The sequence below is a fragment of the Astatotilapia calliptera genome, chromosome 20 (assembly GCF_900246225.1).
Source record: "Astatotilapia calliptera chromosome 20, fAstCal1.2, whole genome shotgun sequence".
Classification (NCBI taxonomy): Eukaryota; Metazoa; Chordata; class Actinopteri; order Cichliformes; family Cichlidae; genus Astatotilapia; species Astatotilapia calliptera.
Window position 1 is genome coordinate 6,985,633 of NC_039321.1, and position 11,955 is coordinate 6,997,587.

The window sequence follows — 11,955 nt, forward strand, 5'->3', positions numbered from 1 at the left end:
TCGTTGTCTACCACACAAGAGCTATAAGCAAATATTATTTGCCCCACTCATAATTTAGAACAATCTAAAAAACATTAACATAATATTTCTCCAACAGAGAGTTAGATTTTTGTCATTGCTCAATGTTATATGGTAATTGTATCGTCTTGATGCATTCTCAATCATCCAGGAAAGTAAATCTCCAAAAAGTTGATTCTGTTCATCTGGACGTAGCGTTTTGTGGGAGAAACGTTTCGTCACTCATCCAAGTGACTTCTTCAGTCTCAGCTGACTGCAGGTTTCGCCAAATCTTATAACCAGTGAGAATTTGCATAATTAAGATTAAGGAACTGACCCCCCAGCCCATTGCTCCTTCAGTGGGCTGGTTTCAGTCATTATGCAAATGTACTGTTTATAAGATTGGGGAAACCTGCAGTCAGCTGAGACTGAAGAAGTCACTTGGATGAGTGACGAAACGTTTCTCCCACAAAACGCGACGTCCAGATGAACAGAATCAACTTTTTGGAGATTTGGTAAATTTCCAAATGGAAAAATACGTTTTCAATAATGTTGAAAAACAAAACCAAAAAACAACAGATAATGAAAAACATTTATTGAAAGTTTGGTGGTTTTAAAAAACTGTATAGAAAACAGCTTCCCTGAAAGTTGAACCGCCTGGGCTGTACCAAAACTGTAGCCTCTTGCGCTTGAACTGTATCTCAGCAAATACAATGCTGCCACCTTGTGGTCACTTGTAGCACCTGGGTCTTTAATGGCGATATCCACACTCTGGATCCAGACTCTTCTAGATTTTGAGAAACGTCTTCAGGACCTAAAGCTGTCTGATCGATGTAATGTTACGACTGAGGCTCTTTCTTTATTTCACAGCGTCAAGCTGCATTTGTGGTAACCCATGACTGAAGAAGATAATAGCTTCAAACAGGATTCTAGTGCTTGTTTTTGTTTCTTCACATGTGAGGTATCAATTCATTTCTTCAAGGGAGCACAATTAGGACCTAACTGTAACATCTACTCTTTACTTGTAGCAGTTTATAAAAAGATGAAATTAATATTGAGCAGAATTGATTTCAGCTCATTGGTGCAACCCTCCACAAAAATCCGAGTTTTCTACGTGGCAATTTGGGAAAATGAATTGCCCACCCCTGCTCTAGATCATAGACTGGTGCAGTTTTGCTATTTAAACTATGACATATCCCATGATCCAGCTACTCAGAGTTTGTCGTAGAGCTAGAGATAAATTATACAGATTTGAACATTAAATTGTGACACTTAGAGAGGGTATAAAGCGGATATGGTCTTGAAGCATTCATGTGGTTATTTCTTGTACTTGGAAAATTACGAGGGGTCACAAATACAGTATTCATAGTATGAATTTTACACGACCTCATTACTGTACTAAAAGCTGATTCTGATCAGGTGAGACGGAGCGACTTTTCTTCTTTCACTTGTCAGCAATGCAGAGTTTAGGCTGCACGTTTCCTCCTCCCCTTCTTTCTTCTCTTTATCTCTGAAACATACATTCACATGCGTTATACAAGCAAATGTGAAAATGTGAGTCTTCGCATCTCAGCATCTCAGCATCTCAGCATCACAGCACCACAGCACTGAGAGTTGTTTACTTACTGACTGAAGTATGGCTGCTTTCACTCTGATTATGAGCTTTATCAGTTGGGACTGGAGGCTTTGATGCCCTCAGCAGATATTTTGGTACATGCTGAAAAATAAGAAACATTTACAGAGTTCAAGAACAGCTTCATGGGAAGATTAATTTATGATGTGGCAACTTATAATTACATGAATGCATTTTTTTTTTTTTTTGCCAAATCCATCTTTGAAAAAAACAGCACAGTCTGACATCCTCCTCTATGATGCATGAATGTTTAAAACAATGTCTTAATTGAAGTCATGCACCATGAAATGTTTTATAGCACATTAATTCTTTTTAATATTTTATTTTTATTTTTGCATATGAAAATGTGCAAAAGAGGGATAGTGGATATACTGGACAAAGGATGTTGACTATGGAGCAGCCAGGAAAGAGATGAAGGGGAAGATCACGAAGAAGCTTCATGGATGTAGTGACAGCAGACATGCAGATGATCTGCTGTGAAGATGCCAAAGCGGCGCAGCTGAGAAGAAGAGACAAAATAAAAATGTAGAGAAAAAATGGAGGCAATCCCACGCAGTAAACAGTCAGGCCAGCTGGGAGTCGAATCGTGGACTCGCTGCCGAGGGCGATCGAGTTACCCAAGCAGAATAATCTTTGGTATTTTGTATTGTTTTCAGTTTGTTTTATGGTTTTAAGATATGTGACAAAAAAGATATGGAAACATTTAAGCTCAATTTCAGCTCCACATGTTTTTCCTCTACTTGAGTTCAAGGATCACAGTGCACAAACTTATTTATGATGTCCTGAGCTTCAGTTCATCCTTTGTCTAAAAAAGCGGTTTCAGCTCCTCCCCCTTTAAGGCCAACCTCTCTTTAAGCCAGATTTCTTGTGATTGGCTGTCAACAGAAGGTTTTGACAGCAGGGTGACAGGGGCTTTTTCAGAACATGTAGAGCAGCCTGAAGCCAGAGCTTCTGGGGCTCAGCTGACTTAACTAGCTTGACTTGGGGAACCTACTTACTAGTTACTTTTGGGAAAACCCACAAATAGTGTCACGCAAAAGTTAGTGAGAGGAGGAAAAGTGCACCCGATAGCTGACATATTTACTCTCCTCTAAGCCCATTCAAAGTTGAATCATAGTCCTCAGCCTGCCCACAGACGACGACAATGAGCTTGTTCTCCATGTCTGATTGCTGGAATCCTGTTTTCAGCCTTTATTTGTTGAATTCATACTGAATTATGTCGCTGCAATGACTACATCTACTTTTTTCTTGGTTTTTTTATATTACTTTTTGCTTGTTGATATTGCAGAGACTAAATTCTACACCAATACCAGGTCTCAGTTTTTCTAAAACTGAGTAAGTGCATCAGCAATAAAAATTAATTGGCAGTATTTAGAAGTACTGTAGCATATAACATGAGGCTGGGAATTACCAAGGAGGGCAGCAAGAACATCAGCAGGTGCATGGGAGGATGTGATCAAAGGTTTCCAGTCAGAGGGTAAGGCAAGCAGGACTTTTATAGATACGTGCAAATTTGTGATTATTTCTATAAAAAGGTTCAAGGCCTCAGCCCAAAAGAGTTGCAATTCATCACACAGATATCCACTGATGCATATACTTCTGGGTCTACTAAACCTACAAGGAAACTGTACCATAGCATCACATCACTGAACAACTACACTGCAAACTGTGAAACAATGATGTGAGAAAGACGTAAATGGTAAATGGCTTATACAGCGCCTTTCTACTCTAAGCTGGCAGCAAGCAAAAACAAAGGAAAACATTAAACTGCACGTACAGTTGTGAACTGCACTGCTAAACTCTTGCACATTTTTTTATTTTCTTTTGCAAGTCAGGGGCTGCCAAAGTAATTTCGTTTTGTTTTTTCAAAACAAATTGTCAGTACAAATTCTGAATCTGCATCTCCATACCCTGAAACAGTTAACATATTCTATACATCTCCACAAAAGCACATCTTTCCATTTAAATATGCAGAAGTTTTCCCCCTTCTCCTTTTAGAATGCATAATCTTGCATTGACTCGTGCTTCAAATGACGACCTGTTGTTCGGTTTCTTAATTTGTTTTGGTTTTTTGGTTTTTTTGCATTGCAGAAAAAGCAATTTGCAGGACTCTGAAGCTTGAACTTTTGGGATATAAGGCATATTCGTACATACTATTGTAAATGAGTATCCAGTATTCCAACAATATCTATATTTAAAAATGTTTTTTAAAGGAACAAAATAAGGAAAAGGATGACAGTTTCTTACTCTAAACTTTTTTTTTTGTTTAGATAGGACCAGCAGCAGCTGCCCTGTTCTTCACCAACAGGCCTACTATAGACGTGTGTGCAGATGCTTGACAGGTGGAAACATCTTCATGCACCAACATTAGTGGCATATCTTCAGGAAAAAAAACAGTGAGCAGAGTAGAAAGTGTGGTTAAACACCGCTGCGCTGCTCATACAGTAACAAGTATGCACTGCACGATTGTTAACATCAGAGAAACCACGATCGAGGTCTTCTCTTCCTGAGTGTCTAACACCTGGTAACTTAAGTTAAGTAAGTGTCCTTTGCTCTTACTTTTATTTTGGAGTCCTTCAACTTTACAACAAACCATCCACAAACACACAAAGAAAAACTAAAACATCACATTAAACAGGGTCTAGGTGCTAGATTTGTGTGCATCAGTACATCCTGTTTTAAGGGTCACATGCTTCAGATATGTCCTTATTTAAAGTGCACTGTTATTAAATAATTGTGATGAACTGTTTGTGAGACAATAGTCCTAATGAAGACTTCAATTATCTGAATCTTTTCCTCAGTGTTTATAGGATGAATGTCGTTCTCTTCACTGTAATAGTGACAGAAAATGTGCTTCCTTTGTGCTGGAAGCCAAACTCTAGTGGACAATGGAAACGAAATATATTCAGCTCACTTTAAAAGATGCCTATGTCTTTACTTTTTTAGAAAAAGGATTCTTATCTTTGCAATACACGATATTTACAATTTAGCTTGTAATTTGCATTAAGCCTCAATCACACAGGTCTAGGAACCAGTTGGTGACCCTTGGCAACCGGTTCCTCCTGTTGCCAGGGAAAATATGCATTCCCTGATTAGCTGGTGAATGGTTGCTGGAGGTTGCTGGGTAAAACTGGCTGCAAAGAGAGTGCTGCAGCAAAAAATGAAAAATTGTGAGAAACGTTTGACCTCAAAGAAAAATTGTGTTTTTCCCAATTCATCAATAACAACAACAGTTCTTTGAATAGAAGCAGTCTGCGTAATACTGAACCCACCCAGGAGGTTTGTGGTCCATAGCTTGGCCTGCTGCCGCCTCTGTTCTGGATTCTTGCGCTGCGTCGCCGTTCGGTGGAGCTGCTGGGCCGATTTGTGGAGGAGGGCCGAAGACGACTGCTGGTAGAGGGAATTTCTTCCACTTCAGCCAGGAGATCTGTAAGTTCTCCATCACTAATCTCCTCCTCTGTCAGGGAGCTTTCTGTACAGCAACAAGTTCACAGAAATAAATGTGCTTTTAAAAAAAAGGAAACACTGAACGCTGAAACACTTTAACTTTGTTAAGAAAAGTGTTATATAAATAAAGTATTTATATACTTTATTTATACTTAAATAAAGTAAGTACACCCATGTGATAATGCCATCATGTGATAATGCCTGAGTTTTTGGTGCTTTACATTGTACTTACAACAGGTGTCTTACCTGCTGTTTCTGTGTATGACTGGTCGCTGTTTTTTTTGGCAGGAATGATACATCGTTTAGCCACAGTTCAGTTGTGTGTATGCAATCTGCTAATGGCCAAAGCAATTGCAAGGGGTTTTTGGTGCAGCACCGTATACATTTTTGGGATTAATTTCACTTATCAACAGCTTAAACCTCCAGCAACAAGCAAGCTGGGTAATTTTCTCCTGGTGACTGGTGCTTCCTGAGAGTACCGGTCCAGATCTGATTTCAAACTGACAGCTATTGATATTAACAGGATCATAAACATAATGTACTGATGTACATTTTTGCCCTCTTGAGAGGAAAAACTAACATTTCTTATTACTGACACTGACCTTTGCTGCTCTTCTCTTCTGTTGCTGATTTTGTTTGCTATTGATAGGGCTGTGCGACATGACCAATGCACAAAACCATATTTTTATGGCCCTAGCAGGGCCTCCAACAGAGATTGCCCTTGTGTGGGTGTGTCCCGCCATCTCTCCTGCCTCAGGTGCCACTTTTTTTGTACAGCTGACTCCCATCAGCAATTAGAAGTACTTAAAGCCAGAGAAAGGTGAGCTCTAGTGTCAGAAACCCATGTTGGGTTGCAGCTAGTGAGCTGTGCGTGTTTGGTGACTAATCCTTTTTTACTTACTTTTCAGTTTACTGACCAACACCTGAGTTTTGGTTTGTTTCTTTAAATGGTGATAGCAGCTTGACCATCTCTTTTAATTCAGTTATTAATAGAAGCATTAAAAAACCTCTTTAATTTAACCATTCTGCCTCTCTCCTTCATCCCCTGGACCTTTTTAGGGGAACGCAACACATACATTTATAAATATATGTTGTAATGGCCGCTATCTCGTTATCTTCCTGAGTCTTTATTAAATGGCGTGCCGCTGGGAAAAGCCTGCTCTGACATTTGAGTTTTATTTTGAGCACAAAATAAACGACAGAGTGAAAAGATAAGTGTTTTAATATTGTTAGTCGATATATTTCATCACATCGCACAGGCCTAGTTATTGGTTTAAACTTAGTAAAATGTCATGTAAGTGCATATAAGGAACATAACATTTTTAATGGCTCATTATTCTAGCCGTGAACCTTTAACTACACACTTTTACCTGTAACATGAGCAGTCACTGCACACTCGGGACAAACCCAGTCACCTTCAGGTCTCGTGTTTAACGTTGGTCTCAAGCAGTGCATATGATAACTGGAAAGAAAAAAATGTAGTTCTGTACATATGAGCACCAGCTGGGACACATGCAAAACATGAGTGGCGCTATTCAAAAAGCATCACAGGGTGGAATCACGACAAATCAAAACATGTGAAATCATACCCTGAATCACAGAGTATGCACACCAGAAGCCGGTGCCTCCGGTCTCCACGACCACATTCCTCACAGATAACTGCAGCACTGCTCCCCTCCTCTTCATCACCACCATCTTCATTTTTTCGTACGCTCACTTTGATCTGGGGAAGCACAAATACCTCAGCCCACTGTTCACATATATAATGCTGGATTTCCATATGCCACCTCCATCAAACCTTTTTTTGAACGTCGTCTCCAGGGCTCCGTCTCTGGTAGATTAAGGTAAAACTGATGCGATCCACTGGGCAAGTGTTAGCTGTCTGAAAATCAATAGAAAGAAAAGAAATCTGTGAACACAGCAGTGTCTTAAAATTTCATTCACATATGTTTGTAACTACTCACTATCACTTTGGAAAAAGTGAAAACAGTGGAAAAAACACAATTCTCAACACATTACATTACTTATATTTGGCCAACAGCATAGAACTTCATTTACAACAATTTGCAAAAATTATTTTATCAATAAAAAAAATAAATCAAATCTAAAATTCTCACCTTTAAATTGTTAAAATGATTAACCGCATTAACATTATGTTCAGTCTGTGTCAGAAGAAGCCTTTTTGTTTATATTGTTTTTATGCTGTGCATGCACCCTTTTACCCAAGCGAACTTTCCTATTTTCCATCAAATGAGCTGGTATGGCTCTTAAAGAATGTTAAACAACATTTACGACTTTAAAGTATCTGTGAAAGGTGAGGGGAGTTTACCTGGGACCACTGGAGAATACATTCAAGGCAAAAGACGTGCTGGCAGTTCTCCAGAGAGCCCACAGTCTGCTTCTCAAAGGGATTCAGGCAAATGTAGCATTTCACTGAATCACACATCAAATCTTCGCTTTCTGCACCAGCTGTATTCAACACAGGGGATCTATCCATCTGTTTGTATCAGTTGAAACCTTTACTATCAATATGACTGATGTCCGCAATACCTTACTGCTTACACACCGTTAAAACGGAACAGTTATAACCAAACTCCATTTCAGTGGTTTCTTACAAAGAGTCACTGATCGACCACAACAGCAGGTCAGCTAGCATTAGCCGCTACTATCATTTCCTGCTGCCGCGTTAATATAAATATATATCAAAATATGTGTAGCCTCATTATTAAGTGATTCGTTCTTTACTTAACTTGTGTGACAGGACATCAATTATATTTAGCCCGTAAAATTAAATCTGTAGCTTCTTTACTACTGAACTATTTTCATGTTCCCCGCTACCCGTGAAAACATCCGGTCCTTTTCTTTCAGAATAAGAGCGGTTAATCGCGCTTGGTCTCTTTCACTTCCTGTAGTAAAGAGATAGTTATCTTAGAAACCAACTTTTACAAAATAAAAAAAATAGTAATTGAAAAAACCGGAATGATCAGTGAATGCCCCTCTGAAGTTTGAAACATTAGTAGAAAATATTGTGTTATATTCTGAATCCCTACTGATTCAGCTGACCCTGCAGAAACATACAGCATGCTCAATCCCGCCTATAAGAGTAATAATAATAATAATGATAATAATAAAACAACAACAACAACAACAACAACAACAACAATAATAATAATAATAATAATAATAATACACTTTATTCGAAAGTGCTTTTCAGAACACTCAAGGACAATGTACACAGCAGAATAATAAAAGCAACATAAAAACAAGCAGTTTACACAATCATAAAAGCATAAGACATAAAACAAATTTAAAATAGCAGTGTGGGGAGGTTATGTGGGATAAGCTATTTTGAACAAGTGAGTTTTGAGTCTGGACTTAAGGAGAGAGAAGGAAGTAATATTTCTTAAATCAGGAGGTAGGGAATTCCAGAGTCAAGGAGCAGAGCAGCTGAAGGCCCTGCTCCCCATGGTGGCAAGACGGGGAGAGGGGACAGATAGAGAAAGAGAAGAAGAAGATCTGAGACACCGAGATGGGATGGTGATCTGAACCAGATCAGAGTTATGGAGGGGAGAGATGATGAATAGTACCATCTACATTAGTCAAAGAGGTCTGCAGTATGCATCAGTGGGCAAGATACTGAACCCTGAGTTGCCTCTGATACATCTCCCAATGTTTTAAACTGACAGAAAAATAAAACTGTATTTTGGAAGTCATTATTTTTCAAGACAGAAACGTGGGACTACCTTGCACTCTCTTTACTGTGTTTTGACAACTGACTCAAATCAGTCATTGGGCTATGAGTCCTTAAGGTCATGGAAAGGAGAGCTTTTGCTTTACAGTGTGTTGGCTTTGTGTTTGTGTCTGTTCATGCCTACTCAGTGAAGAGGAGCTTTGGGCCATTTCACCTTCTGACTAGCTTTCATTTTGTGACTAACTTCTAGGGTTTTCATCTGTGCTCTTTGGTGGGTATAGTGGCTTGGCTGTCTCTTTCAGTTTAATAATAACAAAAAGAAACTATATTTCAGTCTGAATTTTTCCTAATTATAGTCTGCAGTATGTATCAGTGGGCAAGATTATGAACCTCAAGTTGCCCCCGATACATTTGTGTGACTGAGGGTATCAGAATGTTGGAAAATTAGCTTAGGCATAAAACTGGATTCTCAATTAGAGTACAAAAGTACTATATAATTATCCAGTAATGGGTAAAGCTGGATCCCTGAAGTGTGTGAACAGTTAGTTTTTAATATTTCACCCACTTATGGTGACTGCAGACAAAAATGTGTGCTTCACACAAAGAGATGATATGAATAGCAGCACTTATACCATATATTCACTTCCTTAAAAAACCCCAAAACAACAGGCTCTATCACTTTTTGCACCCTGTTGTGATACAGACAGTCTGCAATCATCTGAAATGAAAAACAAGATAAACTTGCAACATAAAGATGCAAAGATGTCATTCTTACTACAGGGCACACTGCAGATTACTCAAACCTTGTTAATGAGAGCTTTCAGTTTACAGTTTGCAAGAATGATTTAAATCACGTTTTCCTTTACCATCATGAGTCACTGGGTGTATAATGATGCAGTTTCATTTAGTCAGTTTCACCTATTTAACACTGAAACTACTACACAGGCTAGAATGGATGTGTGTAGAATGGTTTGATTTGTCAGAAACGTCCATTCCAAAGGTTGTACAAATAAGTAAAATTTAAAAAACATTTTTATCTGCATGGCAAGCCTTCAGGTACAATATGAGAGAAAGTGAAAGATGTTTGTGTGTTTTGCAATATTAAAAGAAAAACCACAACACCAATATGGCAACTCTCAAAGAATGTAAAAACTCCATCCAGCCTGATGGAAATGTTGTCAAATTGTGGGGGAAGACTGAACAGCAAATTTCCATTCACTGCAACACTTTGTATATTTTTATAGTATGTAAATGATGCTTTTGGACTGACGCGAAAATGTTCTGCTTGTTTTACACATGCAGTACTAAGCTAACACATTAAAAATACAATCAAAAATAACCACAAGCTGTTAAGCTGTATACATTTACACTGACGAGGGTGGGTGATAAAAGTACACTGTAGACCGTCATGCTTTGGTTTCCTGTGCCTGTCTCTTTGAAACAGGAAACTACACTGTCTGAGCAAAAACCAGCATGTTACATACCCTCTGTAGTCAGAGAGAAGCAGCACAAACAGGAGGTTTCATCGCGTTTTTGGTCTGCATTTTCTGCATGTGGATATCAAACGGAGTCCATAAACGACTTGGTGAGCAATTTTATATATTAATGATAATATTCCACATATATACATAATTTTAGTAATTTATCTATCAAAAAAAGACTTTAGAAAATGTTTCACAAAACCTGCCGAGATTGTAAAAAAAATCTCTGTTCTCTTAAACTTTACAGCAGAAAAGTAAAAATTATTAAACATCTAAGAACACTTTGTCATCGTTTATTATTGAAGATGATTTACTTTATTGGTTTAATTTGTGGACGGTGACTTTCTGCCTTGTTATGCTTCACTTTTGTTAATTTCTTGAATAAGTTAAGTATAAAATCCTAAATTACTCTTTGTTTTAATAAACCAGATGAAAGCGTTTTCTGGAGCAACAACAACGTGTTAAAAGCAGAATCTACTTTAAATGTTTCTGATCAGCTTGTGTTTGCTGTTGTGTGGAACTGAAAGTGGAAAAACTCTGAATGGAAATGTGTGTGTGTTTGTGTTGCAGGAGACAAACTGTGATGCTTCATTTTTGAGAACCATCCTACGCTTCTTTTGATATGACCAAGAAAAATACCAACCTGCCATGATGAATGTGACAAACGATGACTGCAACATCCAAACGCAAGAGTACGAGTATCATCTATTCCCGGCCGTCTACATCCTCGCCTTGCTTGTGGGTTTGCCGGGTAACCTGGCAGCCCTTTTCGTCTTCACCTTTAAGATCACTCACCGCACGGCCTTCAGTATCTACATCAGCAACCTGGCGGTGGCGGACATCATCATCCTTTGCGTTCTTCCCTTTCGGATCCACTACCACATAAACAGGAACAACTGGCAGTTCGGGGACTTCACCTGCCGCCTCACAGGGACTCTCTACTACGCCAACATTTACATGAGTATCTGCTTCATGACATGTATCTGCGTGGACCGCTATATGGCCACGGTGCACCCGCACAATTACCTGAGGATGCGGAGCCCCTGGTGCGCTCTGATTGCGAGCGTGGTGCTCTGGTGCGCTGTCGGAGTTGCCATCCTGGTCTTCATACTCATGGGGCCTCTGAAAACCAACTCAGACAATTCTCAAAACCTCAGTTGTTTTGAAAATTTCGCCAAGATAGAATGGGACACTCGTCTGGGGCCATACAGCATACTGGGCCTCGTCTTTGGCTCCTTGGTGCCCACCATAATCATCCTAGTGTGTTACCCGCTGGCCGTGAGGCGCATTTCCCTGATCCGAACTAGAACAGCCCAAAAAGCTGTGAGGGTCATCTACACCATTCTAGTTATCATGCTGCTCTGCTTCCTGCCTAACCACATTGTGTACTTGCTGCACCTCCTTTACCGCTGGGAGATGATCCAAAACTGCTCCTTTGGCAGAGCCATCTACAACGCCCGGCGGATCACCATGGCGCTCATCACCCTCAACACATGTCTTGACCCTGTGCTCTACTATGTCACCACCAGCCACTGCCACTGGGAGCGATTAAAGATGACATGGCTGTGGGGAGCGGTGAGCCGGAGGAGGGGGGTTTATACCATCGCAGTGAACTGAGGACGGGGGCAACAACACACTTACTGTAAATACAGCTGTAAATAAATAAGACTCTATATAAGTGTCATTATCACTGGACATGTAACTGG

The 11,955-nt window shown here is 39.5% G+C and overlaps 2 protein-coding genes across 4 annotated transcripts; one reads left to right on the forward strand and one right to left on the reverse strand.

The window, feature by feature from the left end:
- Positions 1 to 577: 577 nt before the first annotated feature.
- On the reverse strand, positions 578 to 7,952 carry LOC113013897 (PHD and RING finger domain-containing protein 1-like). 3 transcript variants are annotated; one of them, XR_003270886.1, is made up of 8 exons: positions 7,407 to 7,952; positions 6,876 to 6,959; positions 6,667 to 6,800; positions 6,448 to 6,539; positions 4,903 to 5,102; positions 2,003 to 2,129; positions 1,624 to 1,714; positions 578 to 1,507 (listed from the first exon to the last, which is right to left on the reverse strand). XR_003270886.1 is itself a non-coding variant. In XM_026155125.1 (7 exons), exons 1-7 carry the CDS (start codon positions 7,572 to 7,574, stop codon positions 1,464 to 1,466), a joined length of 813 nt encoding a protein of 270 aa, XP_026010910.1. In that variant the 5' UTR covers positions 7,575 to 7,952; the 3' UTR covers positions 578 to 1,463. The 3 variants fall into 3 exon arrangements, 2 of the variants coding, with proteins under 2 accessions (XP_026010910.1, XP_026010909.1); XM_026155125.1 differs by lacking the exon at positions 2,003 to 2,129; XM_026155124.1 differs by lacking the exons at positions 578 to 1,507; positions 1,624 to 1,714; positions 2,003 to 2,129 and adding an exon at positions 2,136 to 4,778.
- A 2,324-nt stretch (positions 7,953 to 10,276) lies between these two features.
- Positions 10,277 to 11,927, forward strand: LOC113013551 (lysophosphatidic acid receptor 6). The gene is made up of 2 exons (XM_026154557.1): positions 10,277 to 10,353; positions 10,820 to 11,927. The coding sequence occupies exon 2, from the start codon at positions 10,898 to 10,900 to the stop codon at positions 11,864 to 11,866; it is 969 nt and encodes a 322-aa protein (XP_026010342.1). The 5' UTR covers positions 10,277 to 10,353; positions 10,820 to 10,897; the 3' UTR covers positions 11,867 to 11,927.
- Positions 11,928 to 11,955: the final 28 nt, after the last annotated feature.

Coding starts and splice junctions, on each gene's coding strand:
- LOC113013897 (XM_026155124.1), bottom strand. CDS start 7,574: ATGGATAGATCCCCTGTGTTGAATACAGCTGGTGCAGAAAGCGAAGAT. Junction 6,540..6,666: donor TGCATACTCTGTGATTCAGG/GTATGATTTCAC, acceptor TTTTCTTTCCAG/TTATCATATGCACTGCTTGA. Junction 4,779..4,902: donor ATGGACCACAAACCTCCTGG/GTGGGTTCAGTA, acceptor TTTTTGCTGCAG/CACTCTCTTTGCAGCCAGTT.
- LOC113013551 (XM_026154557.1), top strand. CDS start 10,898: ATGATGAATGTGACAAACGATGACTGCAACATCCAAACGCAAGAGTAC.